General features: G+C 49.4%; 3 protein-coding genes across 13 annotated transcripts in view; 2 read left to right on the top strand and 1 right to left on the bottom strand.

The window, feature by feature from the left end:
• Positions 1-22: 22 nt before the first annotated feature.
• ALKAL2 (ALK and LTK ligand 2) lies at positions 23-9,503 on the top strand. 3 transcript variants are annotated; one of them, XM_058682373.1, is made up of 6 exons: positions 24-301; positions 1,228-1,497; positions 2,832-2,885; positions 2,967-3,047; positions 5,787-5,852; positions 8,879-9,503. In XM_058682373.1, the coding sequence occupies exons 2-5, from the start codon at positions 1,266-1,268 to the stop codon at positions 5,849-5,851; spliced, it is 432 nt and encodes a 143-aa protein (XP_058538356.1). In that variant the 5' UTR covers positions 24-301; positions 1,228-1,265; the 3' UTR covers position 5,852; positions 8,879-9,503. The 3 variants fall into 3 exon arrangements, 2 of the variants coding, with proteins under 2 accessions (XP_058538354.1, XP_058538356.1); XM_058682371.1 differs by lacking the exons at positions 5,787-5,852; positions 8,879-9,503 and adding an exon at positions 5,434-5,718 and having other exon boundaries at positions 23-301; XR_009248120.1 differs by lacking the exon at positions 24-301 and having other exon boundaries at positions 921-1,497.
• On the bottom strand, positions 9,267-26,004 carry ACP1 (acid phosphatase 1). Of its 8 annotated transcripts, XM_058682363.1 has the most exons (8): positions 25,891-25,986; positions 25,227-25,378; positions 24,819-25,075; positions 20,663-20,736; positions 20,462-20,575; positions 14,064-14,125; positions 11,928-12,033; positions 9,267-11,765 (listed from the first exon to the last, which is right to left on the bottom strand). In XM_058682363.1, the coding sequence occupies exons 2-8, from the start codon at positions 25,316-25,318 to the stop codon at positions 11,688-11,690; spliced, it is 783 nt and encodes a 260-aa protein (XP_058538346.1). In that variant the 5' UTR covers positions 25,319-25,378; positions 25,891-25,986; the 3' UTR covers positions 9,267-11,687. The 8 variants fall into 8 exon arrangements, with proteins under 8 accessions (XP_058538346.1, XP_058538351.1, XP_058538347.1 ...); XM_058682368.1 differs by lacking the exons at positions 20,462-20,575; positions 20,663-20,736 and adding an exon at positions 20,301-20,414 and having other exon boundaries at positions 24,867-25,075; positions 25,891-26,004; XM_058682364.1 differs by lacking the exons at positions 20,462-20,575; positions 25,891-25,986 and adding an exon at positions 20,301-20,414 and having other exon boundaries at positions 25,227-25,430.
• The window catches only part of SH3YL1 (SH3 and SYLF domain containing 1), a 40,483-nt gene continuing 38,176 nt past the window's right edge, over positions 25,562-27,868 (top strand). The window contains exon 1 of one of the 2 annotated variants that reach the window (XM_058682361.1): positions 25,562-26,022. In XM_058682361.1, the coding sequence (XP_058538344.1) occupies positions 25,839-26,022 (184 nt within the window). In that variant the 5' untranslated portion in view covers positions 25,562-25,838. The remainder of the gene's footprint in view (positions 26,023-27,868) is intronic. The other variant, XM_058682360.1, reaches the window with a different exon arrangement.

The following is a 27,868-nucleotide window of genomic DNA, read 5'->3' as shown; positions in this document are numbered from 1 at the left end:
AGGGAGGGGGGTATCTGACGAAGATCCGCACGGGGGTTCGAACACTCGAGCGGCTTCTAATTAAAGACCCGCGCGGAGCCCTCGGGGACCCGCCTGACGTCGGCGCGGGGATAAGAGGCAGCGGGTCCAGCGCCCGGGGCGGCCGAGCCACCGCGTCTGCGCCCCGCGCGTCTGTGCGCTCCGCCCGCCAGGTCTGCGCGGGGCATGGAGTAGCGGGGCGCGGGGACACGCGCGGGGACAGACGCGGGGACAGGCGCGGGGACAGACGCCGGGACAGTCGCGGGGACAGACGCGGGGACAGGTAATCCGGCCGTGCTCCGACGCGCAGGTGGACTCCCGGGCGGCGCCGGCAGGTGTGGGCCGGGGGTTTCCCGAACCCGACCCTGCGGGCGGCTGGAGTGGGGGTCCCTGGACGGGGACTCCTCGTCGGGGTTCGGGGACGTCCGGCCGGGAGGAGGGGGCGACGCCACACAAAGGCGCCGCTGGGAACTCGGGCGCTGCCCCCACTCGCCGGAGGGCGCGGCGCTGCCCCAGCGGGAGGACCCCAGTCCACGGGCCGAGTCCTCCCAGGATCACCCCTCACTCCCCGCGGGCCGGGGTCCTCCCGGGGTCCTCCGGTCTCCCGTGGGCCGGGCCCTCCCGGGGTCCCCCCGTCTCCCGTGGGCCGAACCCTCCCGGGGTCCCCCTCGATCCCCTCGGGCCAGGCCCTCCTGGGGTCCCCCCGTCTCCCGTGGGCCGAACCTTCCCGAGGTCCCACTCGCTCCCCGCGAGCCGGGCCTTCCCGGGGTCCCTTCGTCTCCTCGTGGGCCGAGCCCTCCCGGGGTCCCCCTTGCTCCCTGCGGGCCGAGCCCTCCCGGGTCTACCCTCTCCTCCCCCGCCCACCCCCCACCCCCCCCCCCCCGGTCTCCCCACGGTCTCAGAGGTTAAGAAAGTTGCGCCGATGTCTCCCGCAGCCAAGTGCGAGCGGAGGTGCTATTTCTCCCGAAAGTTGGGACGGCGGAGGCAGGACCCGGGGCGGGGGGCGGGGGCGGCGCCCCGAGTCTCAGCTCCCGGCATCTCCGCGCCGGGGCCTCCGCGGGTCCCGGGGACACCGCGTCCCAGCCGCCGCCGCGGGCTCCCATCCGCTCGGGGTCCCGGGGGGGCCGCGGCCTCGGGCTCTGCCTGCCCCCCCCCAAACCCCCGCCGACTTTCTTTCCCGCCCCCGCCCCCCACGCCCTGCCCCTGCAGCGCGCCGATCTCCCTGCGGCCGAGCGAGCGAGCGCACGATGCGCGGGCCGGGACGCCCCCTGCTCCTGGGGCTGCTGCTGGTGCTGGGGGCGGCGGGGCCCGGGGTCGCTGCGCCCCGGGAGGCGGCCGACGGACAGACTCTGCTGCGGCTCATCGCGGAGATCCTGCAGGAGCTCCGGAAGGGCCAGGCGGGCGAGGCCAAGAGGCTGCAGCTCGCGGGCCGCAGGGAGGCCTCGGACTCCGCGCTGGACCCCGAGGAGCAGCGAGTGGGTGAGTGCGCTCCCGGGGTGTGCGCTGGGCCCGGAGGGCCCGGGGGTCCGGGGCGGGGCCCGGGGGGATCTGGGGCGGGGTCTGGGGGGGGTCCCGGGAGCCCCGGGTGGGGGTGGGGACCTTCCGCACGTGTGCGGGTCCACCGCGTCTCCGGAGACACTGAGTCGTGTTTGCTGGGAAATACGGTCCTGGAGAAAACGTGTATTTTAACAGGATAAACCCATTTCTGTTGTTTGGGGGAAAACAACTAGACAATGTGTTTTCATAAAGAGAAGCAAACGGGACTTGGGTGACCGACAGCCCTGCTCCGCTCCAGGCGCGGGACCTGTTGCCCGGGTCGGAGCTTGGCACAGAACTGTCATGTGTCACTTCGGAAATGGAAATACGTTCAGCAGAGCGCTTTCAACTGAGGCAGAAATGCTGCGGAGCGGCCCCCCCGCACCCCCGCCAGAGGCACAGCCTTCCCAGAGTGCCTGCCCCGTGGGAAATTTCCAAAGAAAGCTTGCGAGCTTTTAATGCTTTCATGACACAATTAGGTCAAGTGTGATAAGGTCAGTTTGATAGAGGCTGACGTTCAGACCAAGTGGGCAGGGTCCGCAGGGAACGTTTCCCCCCGACCAGGAGTATCTGCGAGAAAACAAAGTGCAACCACACGCCCTCCTAGCAAAAGTTACCACCCAGAGCGGACGAGTGAAAAAGCAGAAACCAAGCCTGGAATCAGAAAGAGTGTCAATGGGGCACTGCCTGTTCCCCGGGTGAAAACTGACAGCTGTCTTTCCCCCGGAACTTTACCTTTTATCTTATAAACAGAGTAAATGGCTATTTCCATGCATGTACATCAGCCTTGGCAACAGGTGGTTTTGAAAGCATTTAGTCCTTTTCCTAAATAGATACCTAGAAAAAGAGAAGTTTCATGACATTGTTTTTGGTTGCTGTTTGAAGGACTGGGTTTTCGTTTTAGAACTTTGAGAGCTCGTGGGATTTGATTCCCAAGCTCTCCAAAATGAGAATGTCTAAAGCGATTTGCTGCGGGAAACTAACCGCCACCCACACACATTTCTTCACCCTGTAACTTTGCGGTCACTGTCTTTTCCATCAGGGCAGAGACCAGACAAATAATATGGAAGCTTTGTGAACAGTTAATAGTTTATCTGGAGAAAAAACATGTCCCTGATTACAAGTCTTCACACAGCAATCAAGGGGGCTCCGATCGGCTTTATCTAGTGCAGGGTAACCTGCACTTTCCAGCAACTTTCCTCAACTTTCGCTTAGATCACGTGACAAAAGTGCTTCTCTCAAGCGATGCAATAATTACCTCCTTTCCCTTCAAACAGAAATCGTCCCTCGAGATCTGAGAATGAAGGACAAGTTCCTAAAACATCTCACAGGTAAGTGTCCTCACCCCTCCCCTGTGCCCCATCCCTGGTGCCCTGTGAGCCTCATGACATGCTTCTCCTTCCATGTTCCAGGTCCTCTTTATTTCAGTCCAAAGTGCAGCAAACACTTTCACAGACTGTACCACAACACCAGAGACTGCACCGTCCCTGCATGTAAGTGACAGCATCCGGACGGCTTTGGGAAAACCAGCACATGTAGATACGATTCTCATGTCCTTCTGTCTATACAGTCCCCTCCTTCTAAATCTCCTGTGTGCGAATATATTTCCCCCTCTTAACTGTGGAGTTAGGGCGAGCAGACCATAGAAGAAGGTAACTGCGTTCTGTAGCAGCTAGTGCCAAATGGAAAATTATTTACATTCGCTGGAATTAATCACCTCTTGGAACCGGCTGAGCTCTTCCATTCACATTCTTGTTTTGTATATGAACTCTGGCATGATGTCTGTGTTTGTGTCTACTCAGTATGACAAACGAGCTCTAAGGACGAGTTGCTCAGATGACTAGGGTGTAGTTCTGTGCCCTGGGGCATGAAGAATCTGTGTGGGGCCCCCTACCCTGACCAGAGACTTCCTTGTTTCCGTTAGGGATTATAACCTCATTATCTAAGGAAGGACTTCATCGCTGTTTCAAACTTCTGCTCTTCTGGCCGGCCTCTCGCTAACCCACAAATGCAGAGTTCGCGCCTCAATCTAGTGCTCAGCCATAGCTTTCTGATCATTCGTCTGTAACAAAATGTATTCTATTTCTCCAAAAGTGGCTGCTAGTGCTCCTCACAAAACATAGAGTGATGACAAGTGACTTAGGAGCTAGTGACATCTTCGTTTGCAGGGACTGCACCTTGATTTCATGTAAGGCTCACGGGAGGGAAGTGTGCACACACCAGGTGTCTTACTGGCTGCTTTCGGAGACTGTCCGACCAGACTTTCCCGCCCTGCCTTCAAAAGACAAAATGTAAACACATAAGCCACTTTACAGGCAGTGGAAGTTTTTTTTCTGCTTAGGCAGCAAAGTTTGCCCCAACAACAGAGCTGCCAGTGTGGAGGTCCCCGTCTAGGCACGCGTGACGCGGCCAGTAAGGCCAGGAGCATCACCTGATGCGGGAGGCTCCCTGTTGAGGCGGCGGGTGACGCCGTGGGCCTCACGGGCTCAGCCGAGGCAAGCAGCACGCGGGCACGCAGCTCTGACTTACCTTTCCAGCCCTGTCTCAGCCCACCCATCGTCCAGGCCATTTGCAGCTGGCACGTGTTCTTTTCCCAGTTCCTTCCTCTGAAACGGCATCACCTTCTGTTTGAGAGTAGTTAAGTATTCCAGGGACCAGAAAACCTTCTCGTTTTTATTGTTTAAATGTGTGTATATTTTTATATTAAATCCCATCTTAAAATCACAGGGTCACAGGTTCTAAATTTGCAGATGGCCTCTGGGGCGGTCACTCCTGATCTTTCTTTCATTTATGGACGCACAAGCAGACAACCTGCTTCAGTTGCTTGCGCCCTGACACAGAGACGCCACCGCTTGACCTGAGGACACAGTGTGTGTCCACACCCACTGCCTCCTTTGGCTCAGAGCAACTCATCCGTTCTGCGAGGGGGCTGTCAGGGTTCGTCACAGCTCCTCTGGGAGGCGGGGGCGGGAGGCACGAAGCCCACAGACGCGTGCACTGGGCGAGCGGCTGCTTGTGCCGATGTGGCTTGCACCTCTCTCTGCCCACACAGAGCTGGAGAAACGAATCCTGGGAGGTCAGGACTGAAAGGAACCAGAGCCTTCTTACTCAAAGTGTGGTCCCGGGGGGGGGGGGCTCTTTGGAAGAGCAGAACATGAAGTTTCTCCAGACTGCACCCTCATAGGACCCCCAGATTATTTTAGGGTTGGAGAACATGTGGGTTGGTGGGAGGCGGGGGTGGTGGTCAACCTCATGGCCTCTAGATGTGCTGCAAACGGGAGCCCTTACCTTGAGCGCACACAACACTGCGTGCACGTGTGCTGTATTTGGGAGCACTTCATCGGAGACGACTTGGTGTGTGGGGGAAGAGGACAAAAATGCCAGGAACCCGGATGCCCCAGCCTCCAGCTGTTAGACCTTTCTTTTTTTCCCCCTTTGAGCACAAACTATCGTGTCCTCTAAATATTTAAGAGCCGTATTTTTAGGGGTAGGTTAACCGCTTGTCCAACACGTTGTGTAAATTCATTGTTGTCAATTTACTTGTTTATCAGAATTTCAGTTAAGAGTATGAATTCCTCCATTTCTAAGTAGGATTTTGAGACTCTTGAGAATTTATAAACTGCTGTAGCTTTTCCACAGAACTTCAAGCTGAGGAAAGCCCTTTACGGCCATGGTCACTAAACCTCACTTGGTCCTTCTGAGGTAGCACCTATGGAATAATTTAATAGGAAATTAAGTGAGATATTATGGAAAATCAGCCTGTACTCAGAAATTAGCTCACTGCTTCCTTCTGTTATCCAGCCCAGGTCTTTCTGCTCTGTTACTTGAGTTTTGACCCACTGTCTTTAAGTAAGAGGGTTTTGTGTATGATGAACCCAGGTGGGGACCCAGCCTGCACATGCCCTGGAAGGAAGCTGCACAAAACCAAAGCCATTTTGAGGAGCTTGGGAGCCACCGCAGGAAGAAAATGGGCAGAAGACTCTGCATCTGGGCTCCCACACGGCTTCCTGTTCCATTCATCTCCTGCCCTGTGATGCTAAAGCCCCTGAAATACCATAAAAGATGAAATCAATGACTTAGAGCCCATGATTTCACATGACAGTCTCCGTATCACTTCCAGGGAATTCAAAATATTTAAAGAAATGGCTTTAGCAGCTGATATTCTTGTTAAAAAAATGCTCTAAGGGTTGCTGACATAACTGACAAGGGTCTGTGATTTATTTTCACTACAGACTATAAAAGATGTGCCAGGCTTCTTACCCGGCTGGCTGTCAGTCCTATGTGCTTGGAGGGATAAGGTAAGCCGACCACAGAGTCACTGGCACACACACCAAGGACCGGAGTCCGGTTTGCGATGTGAGAAATTCATGGGTGTTTAGAAACACCCCCCCCCCTTTGGTCTAAGTAGCCTTACTTTGAGTCCAGTGACACTCAGAATATCTCCAAATAATGGCCATCAGTTTAAGGTACCCCGGCCACCTGCACACAGTACCCCAGGCAGCTGTTGCAAATTTTTCCCGTGAGGGCTCAGTTGGCAGAGTGTTAACTGGAAACAAAACCCATTAGTGGACTAGTTTCAGCACGTTAGTGCATAAAACAGGAGGCACATCTAAAATCATGCCTGTTCACTTTTCGGCTTTCACTCATTCACTTACACTCATAAATGAGTGTATGACTAACCATATCCATGCAACTTTTATAGACATTATCTGGCAAATGTTTGAGTTGGAGTCTATCATCATGCCAGTTAGCTTATAAGGAATAGCCAAGAATAACTATTCTCTTCATATGTTTCTTTCATAGGCTCCAACGGTAAAAATATAAATGCACATCAAGAGCTTATGAACTAAATTTTTTACCTTGGCCTCTTGAGGGCTGATGTGTGACCTGTAACACCAGCGGTCAGCCACACAGATGGCTGAAAGGGCTTATTTTCCTGATGCAAATATCGTGGGTTTCAGTCGCAGAATCTTACATTCACCGTGTGTCTTGTGGGTGCTGGGCATTTCAGAAGCCAAGTCTACCCGCACCAGACATGCTTCTGGTCCTCACATGGCTGTTCCCAGACAATTTATCTGCTGTCCAGAAGCATTAATAAAAAGGGGGTAGGATACTGTGTTTGTCCAGGGTTACCCTCATTTGTCTCGTGTGAGGGGAGAGAAGTCCTGACGCTCGCTGTGGAAAAGCCAGTGGTGATAATTAACGTCCAGACAGTGCGGAGTGGCTGAGCCAAACCTGGGAGCCGGGACTGGCCAGGCAGGCACAGTCAGCCCCGTCCCCAGCACCACGTTGTCCCTGCCAAACATCCACGGTAACGAGAGGAGCAACATGGGGGTTGGGTGGAGCATGGGGTTGAGCGGGGGATTACGAGGCCACGTTTTGTGCTGGTTCACTGACACTTGTGTGGCACTTTGCACTTGGGGAGAAGGAAAAGCATGGTTTTGAATGTCAGAGCTGAGAAATGTCATGCCCTAACTTGACCTCAGCTTCACTTCCGTCTGAGTCCTATCTGGTTTCTTCCACTGCCCACAAGGCACACAGAAAAGGCTTCTTTTTAAAGCAGTGGATGGACTCTCCTGTCTCTGCAGGTGATATGCTCGGGAAGAGGATGTTGTTGTTCGTATTAGGCCTTGCTTCATAGTGAGACCACCAGTGTTTGCAGAGATGAGCCAGGCACGTCCTTGGAAAACAACTTCCATTCGCTTAGGGGTAGGGAGACCAAATGCCCTGTGGCCGTCTAATCAGGAACATGCTCCCGGTCTCTACACCCATTAACTGTGCCCCCCCCCCACAGTTGGTTGCTCCTAGAGGGGCAGCAGGGTGCCCTTACTAGAGCAAGAATGACTGTCGCGACCTAGGGAATGACGTGGGTGCGGAACTAGAACCGAGTGTGGTTCGACCCCTGCATCAGTCCCGGGATGGGCACGTCAGGGCTTTGGATACTCATGGCAACACCGAAAAGGGAGGGAGTCCTGGGGGGAGGAGATGTGGTCTCGGGAAAGGTGCTGATAGTTGCTGCACTTCCTCACCCTGACCCACCGAGTCAGGGTCTGGCTGGATGGTGGGACAAGGGAGACGAGGATGTTGTGTGCCCACAGGTGTGATGCCCAAAGGCCACTGTGCCCACTGTCACACTTGTCACGGCTGTAACTGTGTTCATTTCGGTCAAGAAATGGGTAAAGTTGGAAAAACACAGACATTTCTGCTAACTGTAATTTCCTAATTATTTTTTAAAGATTAATTTCTGATAAATTCCAGAAGTTTTAAACTGCAAGAACAACGTTGGTCACAACAACGTAGACAGGCAGGGCCCTGTGGGTTGGGTGAGGACATCAGTGAGACACAGGAGGGCACTCGCAGGACACACACTCCTGGTCAACACAGCTGCTCTGGTGTGGAGGAAGCGGGGCTCAAACACCTGTCTCCTGCTGCCCTGGCAGCTGCACGGGATGGACACGGCTACAGAACAGGGTTCCTCGTCCGGCTCCAGACCGAAGCCTTGTCTTCTCCAAGGCTGAGCCTGGAAGCAGCCAGTGTGTACGGGGTCCGAGCACAGGGACTCTTCACGTTTGTGAGCTGAGCACAAACCCCCTTGCCTCCTTCTTTCTGAAGCTCATTAACTAACTGATCCCCTCCAGCCAAAGGGAAACCACAGGCTCCCAGCCACTCTCCCTCATAGTCAGAGACCCACTCGAGACCCTCCCACACACACTTCATCACCTGGTGCTGCAGCTCAGGGAAGCTAGAACCCTGAGCTCTGGAGTGTTTCCAAAGAAATGTAGTTCTGAGCAACAAGGACCTAGTTCAGTCTACAAAATGCAGCCTACTTTCAGTAACCCTGAAGCTTACCATTATTTTTTAAATTAACGAATGATACACCAGTGGTCCGGGTATACTGCATGGAGTGCTAGAATAAAGAGTTTATTCTTGGTTATCGGTTTTGCAAATGCTCATGAAGATGGAAGTGTGAAGGCCAATCGACCATGTCTCAGGACTGCCACCAACTGTCAATCGGTGTGGTGGCCCCAGTTACCGAGGACTTGACAACACACACATCAGGAGTAAGGACTGTCTTCAGACTTTAACAAGCGTTTGGTCATATTTAGGGAGGTTTTCACCCCTTAGCACAGTGAGCATGTAACAACTGTAGGACCCGGTTATTTTCCACAATAAATGGACTATGCTTTTTGGAACAGCGAAATATACATACATGCAGCCCTTGATGCCTTGTGTTTATAAACACATTATGTTACATAATTCAACATCTAGGTCTTCTTGAAGCGCTAAATGTGGATGGTTATATATGAAACCAAATGTTTTTCAGCCGTGAGCAGAGGGCAGAGGGACGGCAGCCCATGAACCATGAGAAGTGCCTTGGGAACCAACAGGGGACAGAACCTACTACCTTCACGAACACATCCCCTTGTGAACAAGAGATTTATTTTTGCAGACAGACTCTTCCATAATTCCTTTAACTTGAGTTGTGTATGTCGACACTGTTGGCAGATACGTATTCAGCAAATCAGCGTACCTGACGTTAATACTGGCCACTTGTGATTCTGGAGAAAAAGAAGGAAGGATCCACGTTTGATGAGCAGGGCTACAAAGTGACAGAGAAAGCAATTTCCTTTTCCTAATTAGGTGAAATCTCAAAGAATATTTCTTTAGAAACATAAACAGAATCCGAAACTATATTTTCATACAGCATATGGTATGATTTAATATTTTTATTACTTTTACAATTAAATTCCCAGAGTATTATTTGGAATTGCATGAAAACCCACAAAAAAACGTGTCACGTTTTGGAGACAGTGGAGTGTAAATCTGTGAACATACCCAGGCTCATTTCATTTGTCCTTTGTACAATAAATGTAAGATAGTATCCAGATATTGTGCAATATGTAAATACTGTAAATGCTGAACCAAGTAATAAACAGTGTTTATTATAATGAAGTCTTAAAAGTGACTCTTCACCTCTGACGAGTTCACTGGTGGGAATTCATGATTTACAGACCTATGAAGAGACTGCAACACTGGCAAGAATGTCATGGAATACAAAAGCCATGAATACATGAAGTGGGAAGGCTATGGATTCTTGGAAGGGACAATTAAATTGACTTTTTTTTAAGGAGATGCTACTATGGAACCGTGGCACGTCTTAAGATAGAGCCTGATATGGTGATGAGTATTTAATAAACATTTAAATGAGAATGCATTTCCCGCGTGACATGGTAATCATGAAAACACTAAGAGGTAAGACTTCCAAGTGGCTCTAGATTTTTACAGGTGATCTATTTTGAACAAATGATTGCATCCAATTTAACACAACTGAAATCAGCAGGAGTTTCTCTGTTCACATGACTTCTCGCCTGGATACAGCCACAAGGACAAAGTAGACGTGAGTTGTGGGATGTGTCTGAGGTTCATATTTAAGATATGTATTCAAACGGTAAAGAAACTATAGGGATTCATTCATGATCACGAAGGCACAGAGTATGAAATTACTTTGAGATTATTCAGCAACTACTGACTGATGAGGGCAGAGTGTAACTCTGAAGTGCTCTTTCTTATTCCTATTTTCTAATGGTGGTGAATTACTTGATCTTTCCATCTCAATTCTTTACTTTTTAGGTATCATCACCAATTTCTCAATACATTTAACCTTGAGAGGTTCCTACTTGTCTGAGGAAGTTTTCAGGTAGGACTCTCTTCGGGTGACTCCACAGGGAGGCAGACACACGTCCTGCCAGGGTGGTGGGAGAGGTGGCCTGCACATCCTCCAGGTGGGAGGAGACTCCAGGACTAAATGCCCCCCCGCTCCGCCCCCGGCCCCTCAGGGCACCCTGATGGGGCACCTGTTCCTCTACACTCATTCTACTGCTGAGCAGTGATCCACTCAGACTTTGGGTGAAGACCGATTGGTGAGTGGTGTTTCTCCCAGGACTCCGGACCACCAGCTACGAGTCAGGGTAGAGGCCGGCCGTAGAGCAAGCTGTCACCCATCTAGCCATGCCACCCAGGAGGGCTCCAAGGAGCAGACGGTCTCACTCCGCAGGTGGTGGGGTCAGGCAAGGACATTTATGGCTGCAGCGGCCTCCTATTTCTTTCACAAACACTTTATCATAAGTGGAAGCAATATACTTATTTTTGTCATTTTACTTCCTAACACTGAAGATAAACATGCATAGATAGCATCACAGACCATCTGAAAGGGACAATAAAAGCACTGTTTTCTAATTCTTCACTTATCAATAAAAAAGCAGGCAGACTTCTATCTTAGTTGTATTTTTATAATCTCCCCAGTTTATTTTGAAAACAATCTTTTCTGCCACAAATCCATATGAATTTTAGATTAGTTACCTCAAAGTGCACAGAAGTTACCTGTATTTGTCTATAAATCAAACAACAAAGAAAGAATACTTAATGTATCAATATTTAAGCATTCCAACATAAAAGAACTTTTCCCAACTTTTTAATAATTTTTTCCCCACCTAAGCTCATCTACATTTGACATTTGGGTCACATAGCATTTAAAAGGAAAACCAGCATACAGTGTCTTTCCTTCTGGATGGAATTAAATTTCCAGAGGCAAAATGGTTCAAATGGAAAGAAGCTGACTTCCCTGTGAAATAAACTGGACAGACAGACAGACAGACAAAAACTAGCAAGCATTAAAGGTTCTAAAGATGGACACCTAACTCTCTTTCCCACTTTCTACGTCAACGGTGTGCACTGTGAGCTGGGGTGAGCTCCCACGGATGGCCCGCTGGGCTGGTTGGGGGCCCTGGCGAGAAGGGGTCATGAGACAGCGGAGGGCATCGTCCCCGTCGGTGGTCCACAAACTCAGGGAGGAAGAGGCAGAGCTCGTGTGCCCACACGGCCTGAAGGGGATGCTGGAGGTCTCTGTGCTCTGGGGGTCATGTCCCACGATTTTTGTAACCGGGGCAAAGTGGGAGTTCAACTCGTCAGGAACGCTTCGTGTACCCCACAAACTGGATGAAACATTTCTATTTATTTGCCAAATACAGTAACTGATTTCCATCTACAAGCATTTAAGAAACAGGGTCAACCGAAGAAGCAGCTGCAGCCTCACTGTGGCTCCTGTGGGGCTCGCCAGGGGCACGGGTGCGACATCAGCAGGCCTTCTCCAGGAAAGCTCTGCAGCACCTCACACACTGCTGGTAGACGGTCTCAAAGTCGGACTCGTTCCCCTGGAAGCACAGGGGGAAAAAGAAGTGAAAGCCGCATGACGAAACGCCCTTAGGAGAGTCTCATCTGGTGCGGCACACGGCCGGGCAGGGCAGGGCGTGCACAGGGGCTCATCTGTGTGCCACCGCCACACAGCAGCGTCACAATGGAAGAGGTGTACTTACATAATAGGGGTCTTCAATAATAAGCTGTTTCTGTGGATCATAGCTCCCAAGGAGTTCAATTTTAGCTTTGCAGTTTTTAATTTGATTACTCTTTCTATTCAAGTCTCTGTAAAATTGAAACATGAACTTAGTTTTCTGATCTACGGTTTCAAGTTAAACAGGGACATCTGCTAGGGTTTTATGAAACGTCCGTATCAAACCCCAGCAAGAGTGACCTGATTTAGAAAGGAAACCAAACCCTCGGTCGACCCGAGTGACCCTCCATATGCCAGGGTTTCTGACTCAGGCGAGAGGGTTTGCAACAGCAGCACATTCTCACGAACACTTTGACGCACGATATGCGCTGCGAGCCGGGCAATACCCTGTGAAACACATGTTGGAACGATTAAATCAAAAAGCTCCTACTTCAGAGACTAAACAAGGGTGGCAGAACGGACCTCAAAGAGCCACGTGAGCCAAGTGCCCAAGGGCCGCAGATCCCACCTCAGGTGTCCCGACACATGCACCGGGTCTCCCTGTCTAGCCCCTGCTCCCGCGTTTACCCCTCCAGCCTCTGCCCAAGCTGCAGACACAGCTCTCCTGCCACCGCCTCCTCCGCTCCCACCGCGGCAAGAACAGCGGCGACTTTCCAGGCTGCATCTTGATCGTTCCTCCGTTTAGTCAGCAACCCCCACTGAGCACCTAGGATGAGTCAGACCCCGTGCTAGCGAGGGGGAGGCAGACCCCTACAGCAAGCGAGCGAGCTGGCCTGAAGCGTGGGCTCCGCCAGCTCCGCCCCTGCACTGGGTGCCCACCGACCCCCGGGACTGTGCCAGGAGACAGACCGCAGGAAGTTTCAGCCGGACACCGCTGATACGGTCAGTACTGTGTCAGGTGAGAAAAATGAGAACAAATCGCCGAAAAATAAAAATAGAAACCATGTATCTCAGTGATGTTCCTGATTCATGGAGACAACAGTAAGGCTGTGAATCCTATCTGTCCGCCACATGTGGAATACCTGTGAATTCGCACGGACTTAAGGCAGCAGGTCCCCGAGGCCACACTGAGGCCACGTCCCAGCCCTTCCATGTGCTGGCGAGTGCTGACGGCAGCAGGCGGGCTGCAGTCTTGGCTCTCAGCGTATTAACACGAAGTCAGTAAAGCTGGCTGTGTGACGAGGGACGCAGTGCCCTGGGCTTACAACTGGGAGTTCTTCATACTCTCTTGGCTCATCTAACCTGCAGTGGCTTCAAATTTCTAATGTGCATTGTATTCACTTATTTTGGGCATGACCACATTGTATCATGTTGTTTGTTAGGTGTAATTCTGTGTTAGCACACGCAGCCCACACTAGGCCCTGCGTCCCGGGGGCAGGCGGCATGAACGTTTTCTCCTCAGCGTTCCCCAGCACCTGGCACTGTGCCAGGCGCACACATCTCAAGAAACACCGAATTCCTTGCTGCCCAAATGCATGCATCTCCCCTGGGGTTCAACAGACATGTAAGGAGATGGGGCACCGTGGAGACTGCGGCTCACGTGAGACCCACAACAGGCTCTGCTGAGCGAAGCTGAGCTCAAACCCCCCCAGCTCGGCCTGTGCCAGCTGTGAACCCAGGACCCACCCTCTCGGTGCCTCTCCGATTCGACGCGGAACGACGATGTGCAGGGCCCACAACGCACCACATCAGTTGGCCACTGTTACCTAATACCCCAGCCTGTCTGCTTCTGCTTTTCAATCAGTTAAGGCAATCAACAATTTAAACAGAGTGAAAAGTTTCCTCGTTGCTGAGTTTCCTCAGTCTTCCTTGCTGCAGGATGGGGGACAGCAGGTATGGGGAGGTTAAGAGGAGAAACACAGTGAAACACCAGGAATCACTACAGCGGTGACAGCTTTAGCTTTACCCCACCCTCTGGCAAAACCAGCAATGCCTGATGCGGACCAGGCTGTCCCTTATCTGAGGGCGTGTCTCTTGGTAAACACTCCGGGGAGACAATTCTCAGTTACCTTCTGGTCTCTTACTATTGTAAACAGGTAATTGTATATATTGTGACCATCACTTCTATGAAAACTTTACTAAAAAAGTCACTTTAGACAAATTATCTGACCTATTATTAAATCGACAGTTGAACAGAAATACCCTTAAAACATGAGATTACCTTAGATTGCTTTCATCCATACAAAGTATATAATCAAACGTGGCAAAGTCTTCCTTGGTAACCTAAAATTAAACAAGAAGTCAAAAAACAGTGTTTATAACAATCAAGTCTAGAGGATCCAAAGCAATACAAAAAAATTTTGCTGTGTTTGAATTTGGTACCCAATTAAGTTAAATAATTTAGGGTACTTTAAAGTTAGAGTTAACCTATTTTGTAATATTGTATCGCAAAGAAATTTTATACTATTAAGTTCCCTGGAATAATAGTAACATAGTATAATATGTAAACAAAGTTTATACTTCATCTGCGATTTCTTAGTGACAAAGTATAATTCACTTCGCATATTAAAATGTCCTACGTCCAACCCCCCTCAGTGTTTTACTTTATTTTTCCTTGTGCAGGAACGTAATATCCTAGGCCCCAGTGACAAACACCAAACTACAGAGATAGATGGATGGCTGTCCCTGTGGGGCCCTGTGCAGGGCAGGTAACACGCCAGAGGAGATATAAACCAGGCCAGGCCAGGCAGAGAGTTCTGGGGGAGGGAGGAAGATATACGTTAAGTAACGTGTTCAGAGAAGAGTCCCTAAGAAGGAAATCTGTGAGTAACTGTATGTGGGACTCGGCTCTCCCGTGAGAACCCATGATCTGAGCAAGACACAAGAAAGGATGCCACTCGGTACTTTTACTGATACCTGAAAACTTACAAGTTTTCCAACATCACACTCTATCAACGGAAGCCCACTGCGATGTAAATGGGAAAATTATTTTAAGATTTTTAACTATTATAAATAATGATGCAATAAGAAAGAAAGGAACATAAACAGGTCACAAAATGAAGGTGAAAATAATTTCTAAGAATGTAATTTCTCAATAATAATCTTCCTCTCTAAAAAAATCCTCTAAAATACAGGAGTACCAGGAAACTCAAAAAGAAGATATCAAAACCCTGGTTAAACAGAGCAATGATGCTATTTAACAGCCAGTGTAGCGAACGAATAATAAATATGCTCCTTATTCTGTTAAAAATGTAACTTTTGGCTGTTAGTATGCACTTGATTAGTTTCTGATACAGTGTGTTACTCAAGTGCTGAGGACTACAAGTTGTAAACATTCCCAAGGTACTATGTTATTTCAAGTTCTATTAGAACAAATACTACACGCTATTTTCACAAAACAGTTTTATGAGAAATTTAATTTAGGATCAAATATTTACATTATTTTTAATTTTAGAATTATTGCAAGTGTAGATAAGACAGTCTTAGAACTGACATCTACCTATAAAATGCATACATGTTTAGATATTAAAATACTTGAGAAAGAATAAGAATAGCTATAATTAATATCTTATAAAAAGCCATTTGGGGCGCCTGGGTGGCTTGATCGGTTGAGCGTCCGACTTCGGCTCAGGTCATGATCTCACGGTCCATGAGTTCGAGCCCCGCGTCGGGCTTTGTGCTGACAGCTCAGAGCCTGGGGCCTGTTTCAGATTCTGTGTCTCCCTCTCTCTCTGCCCTCCCCTGTTCATGCTCTGTCTCTCTCTGTCTCAAAAATAAATAAACGTTAAAAAAAAAAATTAAAAAAAAAAAAAAAGCCATTTGTGTGCTCCTGTGACGAGGTTTTGAGAGGCCAGAACCCCAAAAGGAGTCCCCGCCATGGGTTATGCGTGGCAATATTTACCACTGAATATTAAATATTTAATACCACTATTAAAAAATGAAAATGGTGAAGAGTGGCCCTATTCTGTATTTCTGCAAATCTCTGTAATGTCTGCTTTCTGGAGGACAGACAGGTTCTCCTCTGCACGTCTGTTACCTGATGTGCAACATGCTGAGTGCGAGTGCACAGCGAACCCAGCCTCACACAACATAAAGGGAGTATTTTCACGGCCACTATAGATAACTGTGGATGCTCTGTGATACTAAAACTCAGTAGTGGTAGTTTCTTAAAGGTTACTTGCAATATAGAACATGGAAACATATCAGCAAATTTTTATTACTTTGTTCAAATCTACTGGTCAGTCTGACACCTTGAATGGACTCCTTAGCATGTCCATTTTTTTTTAAGTTTACTTATTTATTTTGAGAGAGACAGAGACAGCACGAGTAGGGGAGGGGGAGAGAGAGAGGGGGACAGAGAATCTGAAGCAGGCTCCGCACTGTCAATGTGGAGCCCGATATGGGGCTCGAACTCACAAACCGTGAGATGGTGACCGGAACAGAAATCAAGAGACAGACACTTAAGCGCCTCAGCCACCCAGGCGCCCCTACGCATGTACCATTTTGACCTCATGGACACTTTGAGAATTTGAGGGCAGGGATTCTCAAAGAGGGGGGCAGATGGCAATGTCCGTGGACATCCTGATTGTTATGATGGAGAGGAAAGGGGTGCTCCAGTATCTAGTGGGCAGAGACCAAGGACGCTGCTGAACATCCCAGACCACAGCCGTCAGTACCGCCAAGGTGGAGAGCACACTCTAGATGCGGAGAAGCCTGGGCAAAGGGCCACTGCTGGAAAAGAGAAGCTCCAAGGACCAGGGAGCAGAGAAAAACTGGACAGAAGGGCCGACGACACAAAGACCCCAGAGAGCAGCGAACCTGACGCTCAGAAGCTTTCTTCTCAAACCATTTGCCACATTCTTAAATGACTCATGGCAAAAAGCTAAGAAGCCCCAGGGGGAGGCTGCAGCTACTCAGGGAGGTGGCAGCTGCCAAAGAGGGGCCCTCGGTGTACTCCTGGAAGGTTCCACAGAGGAGGGGACCAGTCCCTCACAGCCCAGGCCTCACAGGGGGGACCAGTCTACCACAGTCCAGGCCTCACAGGGGGACCGGTCCGTCACAGCACAAACCTCACAGAGCCACGACCAGCCTGTGAGAAGGGTAGAAAACGGAGAAGATGACCTAAGAAACTTATGTTCAAAATACACGTAAGCTGAATCTCTGAAGAGAAAGCCGAGAAGAAAATGTAAAAAGAAAGTAACGAGAATTTTCCAAAACTAACAGAAACCACCACGAGGCAAATTCAAGAAGCATACTTTGGCTTACCATGGTAAAAGTGCTGGAAACAAAGAATCCATAAGGAAAAAACCTAAAGACAGCAGAGGAAAATAGAGCAATTTCAAAAAACAGACACAACTGATTCGATGAATCCAGCCAAACCATTAAAGCAGAAATACTATCAATATTTGACCAACTTAGGAGAGCAGAGAAGGAAGGAACATCGCCTGGCCCGTCTCAGGAGGCTACACAACCGGGACGTGTGTGCTGCCGGGTGTGCCCCCCACCCAGGCCTTCCCCAGCAGAACCCTGTAGGTGCTCACCGTGGCATCGCCGACCTAGAAACGCCGCGAGCGCCCGTCCGCGGTGGGACGGACACGACTGCGGCACGACTGCGAATGGCCCCGAAGCGAGAGCAGGGGACCGGAGAACCTCCCAGAGAGGAAGGCCCACAGAAAGAGCACACGCTACAGGTCCCACGGCCACAGGCATAAAAGGTGGCAAGAATCTGAGCGGTGACCTCTGCAGTGGGGGGAGCGGCCCAGGCCCCGAGGACCACGGACGGCCACGCGCGGTCAGGGCTCTGCTGAGAAAAATGTCTAACAAACCAAACGTTTGTCTAACAAACCAGACTAACCAGATGTGCGTTCACACACTCAAAAACAAACGAAGCACCCTAAATACATTTATTAAACCCAGGTGGAAAATATTGGGAAAACTAAAATTTTAAGCAATGTGACAGAATAGTTCTCACACAGATAGTGACAACCGCTAAAAGAAAGCCTGTAAACAATCACAAGATGCTAAAAGGTAACAAAGACCTGAGGGGATGCTAATTTGCAAAGCAAATCTTACCGGTGTTACCAACCAGAAAAAAAAAAAAAAAATCCTCGAGAAAACGTTCTTTTTTTTTAAATTTTTTTTTTTTCAACGTTTTTTATTTATTTTTTGGGACAGAGAGAGACAGAGCATGAATGGGGGAGGGTCAGAGAGAGAGGGAGACACAGAATCGGAAACAGGCTCCAGGCTCTGAGCCATCAGCCCAGAGCCCGATGCGGGGCTCGAACTCACGGACCGCGAGATCGTGACCTGGCTGAAGTCGGATGCTTAACCGACTGCGCCACCCAGGCGCCCCGAGAAAACGTTCTTAAAAGCACCAGGGAAAAATAAAAAAGCAAAACAAACAAACAAACAAACAAACAACAGATGATGTGTGAATATTATTCCTAAAACCAGCAATTACAATTCTCCTTTCAAAATTTAAAGTTTCTAGCTTTGTTTTTTAAGACATGTGTATTTAAATTCTTCATTTGTACCCCAAATTACATACTCGTATACCAAAAATAATCCAGTCTTAAAAACAGAAAACATGAAAGTGTGACGGCCCATAATTATGAAGGACTTCGAAATCAGCAGGTTCTGTCAACCCTGGAGATTAGAAGCACATGTGGTACAAAAAATGTTTTCCTGGGGCGCCTGGGTGGTTCAGTCGGTTGAGCATCCGACTTCGGCTCAGGTCACGATCTCGCAGTTGACGAGTTCGAGCCCCAGGTAGGGCTCTGTGCTGATGGCTGGGAGCCTGCTTCAGATTCTGTGTCTCCCTCTCTCTCTCTGCCCCTCCCCTGCTCATGCTCTCTCTCTGTCTCAAAAATAAATGAAAAACATTAAAAAAAAATGTTTCCTGTCCAATGAAAATTCCATTTAAGAAAACGTCAGGCCCTTAAGGAAGTTAACAACTTAAATAGTAAACTGTTAAATACACAGTCAGCTAAAAGCCAGAAATGAGCAGTTCACAGATTCCAGAGTAAACTTATCTAAGCCAAAATAACGTGCATACCCCTGGCTTCTGAGACATCACTAATGCACCAGAAGTGTTTCTACGGCACTTTTGCGAATTTTCTGGCTCACACCTCTGTGTGTTTTTATTAAAACAAACAAATAAGCCAATGATCAAATTCCTGTTCTACGACTTTGAAGCTGGGTGACCTTTGATAAGTATTTTCTCTCCAGAACTCAGTTTCTTTATCTGCAAAATGGGTTTACCAAAGACTCCCTTCCCTAACAAGGTAATGGAGAGGACAAAAATTGAGATGATCAAAATTAAAAACACAATGCTGTATGGCAAACCAATTTGAAAAGCTTTAAGTAAAGACGTGATTTAGTATAACAATGATTAAAGAGTCTTTGTCCTGTCTTATACAAGGTTCTCCTTCAAACGCGAAGACTAAATTATGGCTCTCACACTGCCAGCCATACTTCTAAATACATATGTTTGACAAGTGATTTTCAAAACATTCAGTGGCTTCTCATTTTAAGGGCTGTGGACACAGCCTGTACATTTTGTTAGGTTGGACACAAAAAGAAGTTAGAAGATTTAGTCAGATGTTTTAAAAATCCAATGAATTCTCCATAAAATAATCATAGTGATAAAGTAGTTTCTCCACGTAACAATGTATGAAGCATTTTGTACCAGAAATGAAGCAGATCTCGTTAGCAACTAGTCCTTGTGGTTGTGGAAGGTTCCAGAGCACACACCTGCAGCAGCCTGCTAGCGAGGGAGCACCACAAGCCTGCCCTGAGCCCTGACGGCTCACTGATGCTGTGGCATGGAACCCTCAGTCTCCCCTGTGGTTATGCAAGAGTTCAGAACTGTGCAGCTCAGCTAGCCGCTTACCAGTTCCAGGGGGCTACTCAAATAAGTTAACACATAAACTCCACTTCCTCTGTCACACTGGCCGTATTTCAAATGTACCCACGGCCTTTACTGGCTTCCACACCGTCTGAACGGACACAGGAGGGTTTACTGCCCAGCACTCCAGACTCTGAACCCAGGAGTCCAACCGCTGGGATCAGCACCACCCCACATTTCTAAGACACTTCACAGTAGAAAATACATTGTTGTATATGTTCTAGTACTTTATTCTAGCAACAAACTTGGAATGTAACCAGACTAGTCACCAGGAAGATCTCAGAAAATAAAAAGGAGATTCTAACTCCAGCCCTTAGGGAGGGCTCTCTCCAGTATCAATTGCGTGATGATACGTGTATTTTACTAAGTAAATTCCAAGATCACGCACATCTTTCAGAACTGTGGAGTCAGCAGCGAAACAAGAAGGACACACCGTGGCTACTTAAACGGGCCTCAAATAACTGCTCATTCACACGCCAGTGTGGTTAAGCCTCTCACAACTTCGCAAGTCACGGGACACCAGTAATAGAAATTAAATGAGAGCTCTGCTACCTGTCGTGCTTTATGGGCTGTGCTAATGCCATGATTTCTGAGGCAGCTCACAGCTCTTGGATCTGGTGACCGGCCCACGTTCCAGTCAGAAACAGCGCCGCTGTCAATGACCCACTGCAACACAGAACACACATGTGCACTTTCAAGTTCCGATACGGTACCTGCCGGGCAACGTGAGTCATGGGAATACCATGCTTCCTCATGCAGTTCTGCCCTCGATAGTCAGGAGGGTTCCCTATTTCATATGTGGATGTCGCTGCACTGTCTATCCTCCACTGCAGGAGAAAAAAAGAATTTTTTTCACAGTTTTCTGCCCCAAAGGCATTCGGGTTGGCCTCTTTAAGACAGAGAATGGTACTTACGTCATCTGAAAGATTTTGCTCAGTTACAAGCTTTCTGAAAACTGCTTCTGCAATGGGTGATCGGCAGATGTTACCTTGAAAAGAGGGAGCGCAGAAAGTGGGCATCAGGTCTGATGCAAGGGCAGATGCTGGATCCCCGCAAACACTTCACCCCGACACCCAGCAACGGCACCTCCCCCAGGAGAGACTGCTGAATGGCAGGACCTCTGGGGAACAGCCGGTCACTCTCCATCTGTCCAGGTGCTCAAAGTACAAATAGCCAAGATGTCAGAAAAACAATTACCGCCCAAATCATCGTTTTCCAGGTTGCTATCAGTAGCCCAGAGGTGAGTCGTGAAACCAATGAAGTGGGTTGCAAGGAGCCTACTTTAAAATGAAATACAGTAGCGTTAAAGGTACGGATATCCAAGTATATCGCACATAAGGAGGGATCCTGTTTCATAAGATACACAAACAAATGGATTCAGCCATAACAACGGCAGTTCAGCACAAGACTTCACTGCGCGGTCTGCGGCAGGGCCTGCCCCAGGGCCACGGAGCCGGCCGGCTGAAGCAAGGCCGCTGCCCTCTGGGCCAGCAAGTCTGCTCGGAACTTCCGACATCAGCTGCAAGCTCAGGGACCCCCAGGGCCACCCTCGCTTCAGAGCAGCCAGCTACAGACTCAGGGTCCGCACAAGTGCAATAATTCTCTAGGAGAACACGAAAAACTCAGGAAAATGCTAGACTTGGGATTATAGGTTTAGAACAAAAAGATTCAAGGCAGAACCAGCCAGAGTTAGAAAGCAGAGGGCAGATTCTGGAGGAGTTTCACATGTGAAGCTTTCTGGTCCTCGGGCACGTGTCACTTTCTCGTCATCCGTGTGGGACAATACCCAGGGCACTGGGGCTTACTCACCAGAGCTCCAGTGCCAAGGGCTCACTGAGTGTCATTAAGTAGTCGTGACTGATGAAACTATGGGCCTGAAGCTGAACTCATTCTCTGGCCGCCCCCCACAAGTGCTCACACCCCCAACCAGACTCCCCCTCTCAGTATAAACTGCACAGGGACCTCCTGGAGTAGCAAAACACTATTACCGTAGGGAATTCCAAGAGGTTGTACGTTACCACCCAGGACCCGGGACAAAGGCCAGGGAGGGCCTAATTCCTTACTACACTGGGGGAAAAGATAAAAGACATTAAATCTACTCTCAAAATACTTCTACATGTGCCAAGCAATGTGTTACAGAAAACTCAGAGTTAGCTATAGCAAAACCAAGAAAACAAATGTGGACAGACAAGCAGTATACCACAGAAGCACAGGAAATTAAAGATTCTAAAAGCATAAACAAGATAGTAAGAAATTTCTTACCAGGAAAAAAGGAAGATTGGAAGGGAGGAGAAAGACCTTTCTGGGCATTTAAGTTAAGGGTTGTATGAATAAGAGAGCAGTGAATGTGTGCTGGGGGGCCTGGTTACAAGGACCTTAACTGGGCCCGGGAGGTGGGCCCAGCAGGTCCAGTGGGAAGGAATGTCCAACAAACATACTCTGCATGTGTCCCACACAGGAGCCCAGTGCTGTGCAGGGCCTGAGGACAAAGGCTCTTCTCACAGTCAGGCAGACAACTGCAAGACACTCAGCCCACAGAGGCCAGCACGAAAACACTAGGACTAGACAGGAACTGAGTTAACAAAACACACACCACTTGACGCATATTAGAATCTTGGGGTTTGTGTTAAGCATGTAGAATTGGATCTTGTAGAGTGTTGTGAAACACAACTAATTCCCCATTACATGAAACCGACACTGACTTTACTACAATCTTCTTCAGTTTCCACATTAGTCTTCAATCTAGTAACGTACTTATAATATTTTTCCCCATAAAGATTGTGGTTTCCACAGCAGTGAAAAAAATCTGTCAACCACTCAACCATGAAGGGGAAGACAGGAATTGATCCCCAATGTCCTCTGTAAGCTAGTTTGTACTGTGAAGTTTTTCCTTTACACATTCTGAATTTTGTATAGTTTTTAAAACAAGTATCATCCCCACTACGTTAATTATTGTAAGGCTCTGATAGATGTGTAATTGTTTTACTTGTCCCCATGTACCCTGGGAATACTTCTAAAGAGCAACCACTCGATTCAATTTAAGACAACCCTTGTTGTTTTGAAACTCTAGAACAGATGCTTACAATCTCACATCTAAAGACATAATTAAGACTAGTCTCACCCCTTTACAAATAATTATTAAACAGCTTAGTTTCCCCACAGGACAAAACCTAGGGTTATTTACTGCCTTAAAGTTAAGGCATATTCACCCAAAATTACTTTTCTTCCCCAGAGAGTTCTATTTACAGCAAGGTATGAATAAGTATAGATGGGAAAAAATTACTACTACAAAAATTAGAAGTCATACTACTTATAAAATCAGCAGAATCCTGCTTCCTTGTAACTTGCTCTCTTTATTTCAAAAGTTGGTATCACCAATTATTTAAAAACAGAGCTCATGAGTAAAACACAGTAATGCAGGTTTCATCTATGGAAAAGTTCTAAAAACTTAAAATGTCATCTTCAGATTTCTTTGGAAAAAAGATCTGTGAAGTCTCAAGTTTTGTTGGTTTTTTTTTTTTCCCAAATTAGGCAGATAATTCATACTTGTACTGCACACCTTTATTTCAAGGACTGAGACTCACAAAAGAAAAACATGAAATTCTCCAAGGGTGGGGGCTGTGTCTCTTACCTTGAGCCACACCCCCCACAGTGTACAGCACAAATGAAGTATCAATAAATGTCAATTAATTGTTTGAAAGAGGTAATCTGGCACCACTAATGTTATCATTTGCAACCACACTGGCCGTGGCACAAACACCAGTGCCTTCGACAGTAAGGCACCATCTCTACCGCACAAAACACGGAACGTTCAACCATCTTTCCAAACTAAGCGCTGCAGTTCTTTCTTGCCATTAGCTTTACCAGTGAAAACATCTGACAGTTCTCTCTACACTTCAGTGTGAAAAGAGCCTTACAATTAAATGCTTTGAAGGAATACATTTTTTACATTTCAAAAACACACCATTCTTATTGCTCTAAGTACAGGACATCATGGGAAAAGGCCTTCATCAGGCCCTCAAGTCTGCCCAGAACTTAACCCCTCCCCTGCCCCCACCCGTGAGGCCCTCTCTGGTCCAGCACACGCCCCTCTGCACCCCTGGCCTCACCCCTCTCCAGTGTAATCTCAACACAGCAGCTGAACACTTCTTTCCAAGTGTCCCTCTGCTCAATGGCTTAATCCTCCAGTGGCCTGTGTCCTTCAGAGTAAGCCCACGTCCTCACAGGCCTCACCAGATCTGTCCTGTGTAGGCCCTAAAACAGCATCTAAAAACTAGGATTCATTGCTCATCACCTTTATTATGTATGGCTCCCGGAACCAAGAATAATTTTTACCTTTTTAAACAGTTAAAAAAACTCAAAAGTAGAATACCTTGTGACATGAAAAAATTACATGGAATTCAAATTGCAGTGTCCATAAAGTTATACTGGAACACAGCCAAATGTTATTGCTTATGTATTTTCTAGGTCTGCTTGTGAAAAGTACCAAATATTTACTTTCTGGCTCTTCACATAAGGGGTTCACAGACTCCTGCCCCCGAGCACTCATTTTATGTAAGGAATTCGCTTTCCTATGCATCCAGAATGGTTCTAGTTATGTATTCATGGAGGCATTCAAATTACCTTCAAGAGCCTTCAGGTACAGAGGAAGGTCTGGCTGAAAAGGCTCCTGGGTCTCCAGGCCAGTGTTTCCCTGCCAATATGAACGGGACCAGCACTCTCACCGCAAAACTGTCCACCCACTTTCTCCTGGGCCCAGGACACTTTTCCAAAGATCCAAGGCTTGTGTTCTCACCTCTTCCAAGTCTTTGCCCAAATGTCACCTTATAGATGAGGCCATCCCTGACCCAGGCTTGCAGAGTGGGCCGGGCAGGTGAGAGGGGTCATGGCAGAGAAAGGACCTCGCTTGGAGAGTGGGCTGGGCACGGGAGGGGACCCGGCTAGGAGAGCGGGCCCAGCAGGTGCGCGGCGCGGAGAAACAGCCCCGGGGCGCTCCATCCCACCCTCCCCGCCCTCCTCCCGATCGCCGTCCCTGGCCCAGCGACGCAGCCCAAACGGCACGAGACCCACCCCGACCCTTCGGGAAAGCCAGAATGGGGCTAGATCCCGTCGGCTCACCCAGACACACGAACAGCACAGACTTGGACACCGGCTCGGCCATCTTCCCGCGCTCACACCCAGGCGCCCACTGAGCGCGTAGGGACTTCTCCTGCGCAACGCAGGCGCACCTCGAGCGTCCCGCCCTCCGCGCCTGCGCAGTACTGCCTCCCTGGGCAAGGGTCCGGGCCGTGCGCCTGCGCAGTACGGAGGCGGAGGGCGGAGCGTCACTGGAGGACGGAAGAGGTTCCGCGGCGAGGGGGCGGTGTGGGGGCGGGGTCCGGGGGGGGGGGGGGAGGTCAGGAGGCGGAGGAGGGGCCTCAGGGAGGAGGACGGGCTTTGAGCGGAGGGGCGGAGTGGGGGGGCGGGGCCGTGAGTCACCTGGAAGGGGGAGGGTCCCAATGGGGGCTGATTGAGGTCCCGGGCTCTGCGCACGGATCATCTCGGGGTGGGGGAGGGCGCCCGGAGCGCATGGTGAGGGTGCGCGGACGACTGACCGATGCTAGAGGGGTCCTGAGCGGGTGCCCGAGGGTCTGCGGAGTGTAAGGGTCCCCGCGGGGCGGGTCAGGCCTCTCCCTCCTTGGCTTCAGGTGAACGACCCCCCAGACCTGGGCTCCCTCCCCAGACCTGGCTCCACCGCCCCAGACCTGCCCCCCCTAGACCTGGGCCTCCCCTCAGACCTGGGCCTGCCCCCAGACCTGCCCACCCCCAGACTTGGGCCCCCCCAGACCTGGGCCGCGCGGCCCAAACGCGAGGCCCGCGATCAGGGGTTGAGCGGAGTCCGCTCGGGACCAGGGAGCACTCCCCGGGCCCCCGGGACACCTGCCTCGCCCTGACCCCCAGTGCTCAGGTCACACACAACCGTCTGCCTGGCGACAGGGCCGTGGGCTGGGGGGCCCAACTGTAAAAGACTGGACGCCTTAGAAGCCGCCCTGGGAGGGACGCGGTGAAGTCAGAAATCCCGTGACCGCGCCGTGCTTTCGTCGGGGGTGTATGTGGCGGGTGCTTCGTCCTGGCAAAAGTGGAGTGTTCACCTGCCCCTTACCTGTGTCAGGTGTGCACCTGGCCAGGCGGTCCCCGCCCCGGGAGGCGGGACCGAGCCAAGGGCGCTCTTCCTCTTCCTGGGGAGGTGTCGGCCGCTCGAGGGGCGCCGGAGGACCAGGCTCTGGGGTCACAAGTGAGTACAGGTGTGGGTGACGCCGCCGAGCCGCACCTAGAGTCGGGACCACCCCACCTCTCCCCTTTAGAAAGTTTGGCTGCAGAGGGTCAAAGGTTGGGGAAGAGGGCGGGAGAAAGGAGGGCGTCCGTGGATTTTGCTGTTGCGTATTATCAACAGGTCATTCCGCAAACTGTCAAAAATTAACCAATTCTGTAGACTCGTCCACAGGTGTTTCCGTACACAGAAAAGCTCTTGCTAAGTTTTAATTTTAGCTACTGTAATTCATTTTATGTTATTTGGAATTATCTAATGTTTGAAAAGCACTTATTACTCTTTTTCGTCCCAATTTGTTTCAATAAGAGACTCTCTAGAGCTGTGCGGTGCTGTGGGTGTGAGGTGAGCTTGACTGGCGGGGGCAGGAAGTCAGCAGGGCGCCCTGGGTCCCCTGTGAGGTCCCAGGCCCTGCATGTGACCACTTGGCCCTCCCTGCGATCAGCCAAGCCAAGCCGTTTGGGGCACCTCCTGTGGTAAGGGGATCTCTGAGCAGAGAGGCGGGTGGATAGCTCCCTAGCTCTGGGGGCACTGGATGCCTGCGGGGCTCCCTGCCGCGGTGGGCTTTCCTATTTAAACAAGTGTGACTGTGCTCTGAACGGGTAGGTGACCACAGGGAAATGACATGTACCTGCTGGCCTGAAACATACCTGTTTCACTTCAACAAATGTTTCAGTGTTGTCACTGCTGCCAGAAGGGCTGAGTTGGAAAGAATGACACAGACCTGGGTCCCTTGCCCCCAGGGAGTAATCTGATGGGCCCAGACAGTTCTACTGGTAGGAGAGAAGGTTTTCAGGTTTTGTTCTGCTTACAGAACATGCGCGTCCTGCATTCTTGTTCTCAGGAATGTTTTTATTGAGATGTGGGAGATGCCTAGTTAATAATAAGTTAGAAGATATGTATTACATGCACAATGGAGAAATCACAGGTCTCCGGGTGCCCTTTCCTTCCTTGTGTGGGTCTGCTCTTGGAACACCTGTGGAGTGCCTTACTTCTGAGGTGTCCGCAAATTACTATGTTGAAGGTTAGAATAATCAAATAAGTTATAGCTTCCATCCTGTTGATCTTGTTTAAATTAAGGAGAATTGGTTGTTTGGTTTACTAACGTCCTATTTATTTTTTTAAGTTTATTTATTTTGAGAGAGAGCGTGTGTGTATGTGCACCAGTGGAGGAGGGGCAGAGAGAGAGAGGGAGAGAGAGAATCCCAAGCAGGACCCGAACCACATGATGCTGGGCTCAAACTCATGAACCATGAGATCATGACTTGAGCAGAAACCAAGAGCTGGAGGCTTAGCCAACCTAGCCACCCAGGCGCCCTTACCGACATTCTAATTAAACAAAAGTTTCTGTAAAATGAGAAAATACTAACCTCATCTTTTGTAAGATTAAAAAATAATAATCTTTCCTCATCAAGAATGATGTGATGCTTTTATTCCACTTAGGAAGCATTTACTCTCAGGAGAGCTCTCACTCTTTGGAAATAGGATGTGGGGCTTCAAAAGGAAAGCTGGTATGGGTCCAAGGGAAATGGGGCTGGCTGTGTTGCTGGAATGACTGCTGGTCACAGAAGGCCTTCTGCATATTGCCTTGTTTGACATCGTCGTATGCAACTTAAAACCTAAGCACGCTGAATTTTCTATTTTGGGAAGAGTCCATTTTTTTTCACCAAATGATCAGACCAGAGTGGCATGTGTAGTCCTGCTCTGGATGAGGATCACTTTTTAGTTTGAGAAAAGATAAAAGTGAGTGTACATCAAGGGTTTCCTAAAGCTGAAGGTTAAGTGCTCACCGCTCCCTACCCTTTGTCTCCCA

This window comes from Neofelis nebulosa, chromosome 9 (assembly GCF_028018385.1).
Source record: "Neofelis nebulosa isolate mNeoNeb1 chromosome 9, mNeoNeb1.pri, whole genome shotgun sequence".
Taxonomy (NCBI): Eukaryota; Metazoa; Chordata; class Mammalia; order Carnivora; family Felidae; genus Neofelis; species Neofelis nebulosa.
The sequence above is the reverse complement of the archived record's forward strand: the minus strand, read 5'-3'. Positions and strand labels throughout refer to the sequence as shown.

Bases quoted from the DNA above. Each gene is read 5' to 3' on its own strand.
- ACP1 (XM_058682363.1), bottom strand. From the start codon at position 25,318: ATGCGCTCCGGGCGCCCTCCCCCACCCCGAGATGATCCGTGCGCAGAG. The intron at 25,076-25,226 runs GTGACTCACGGC...TCCGTCCTCCAG, and splicing joins TGGGACCCTCCCCCTTCCAG to TGACGCTCCGCCCTCCGCCT. The intron at 11,766-11,927 runs GTAAGTACACCT...CTGTGCTTCCAG, and splicing joins TTATTGAAGACCCCTATTAT to GGGAACGAGTCCGACTTTGA.
- ALKAL2 (XM_058682371.1), top strand. From the start codon at position 1,266: ATGCGCGGGCCGGGACGCCCCCTGCTCCTGGGGCTGCTGCTGGTGCTG. The intron at 1,498-2,831 runs GTGAGTGCGCTC...CCCTTCAAACAG, and splicing joins CCCCGAGGAGCAGCGAGTGG to AAATCGTCCCTCGAGATCTG. The intron at 2,886-2,966 runs GTAAGTGTCCTC...TCCATGTTCCAG, and splicing joins GTTCCTAAAACATCTCACAG to GTCCTCTTTATTTCAGTCCA.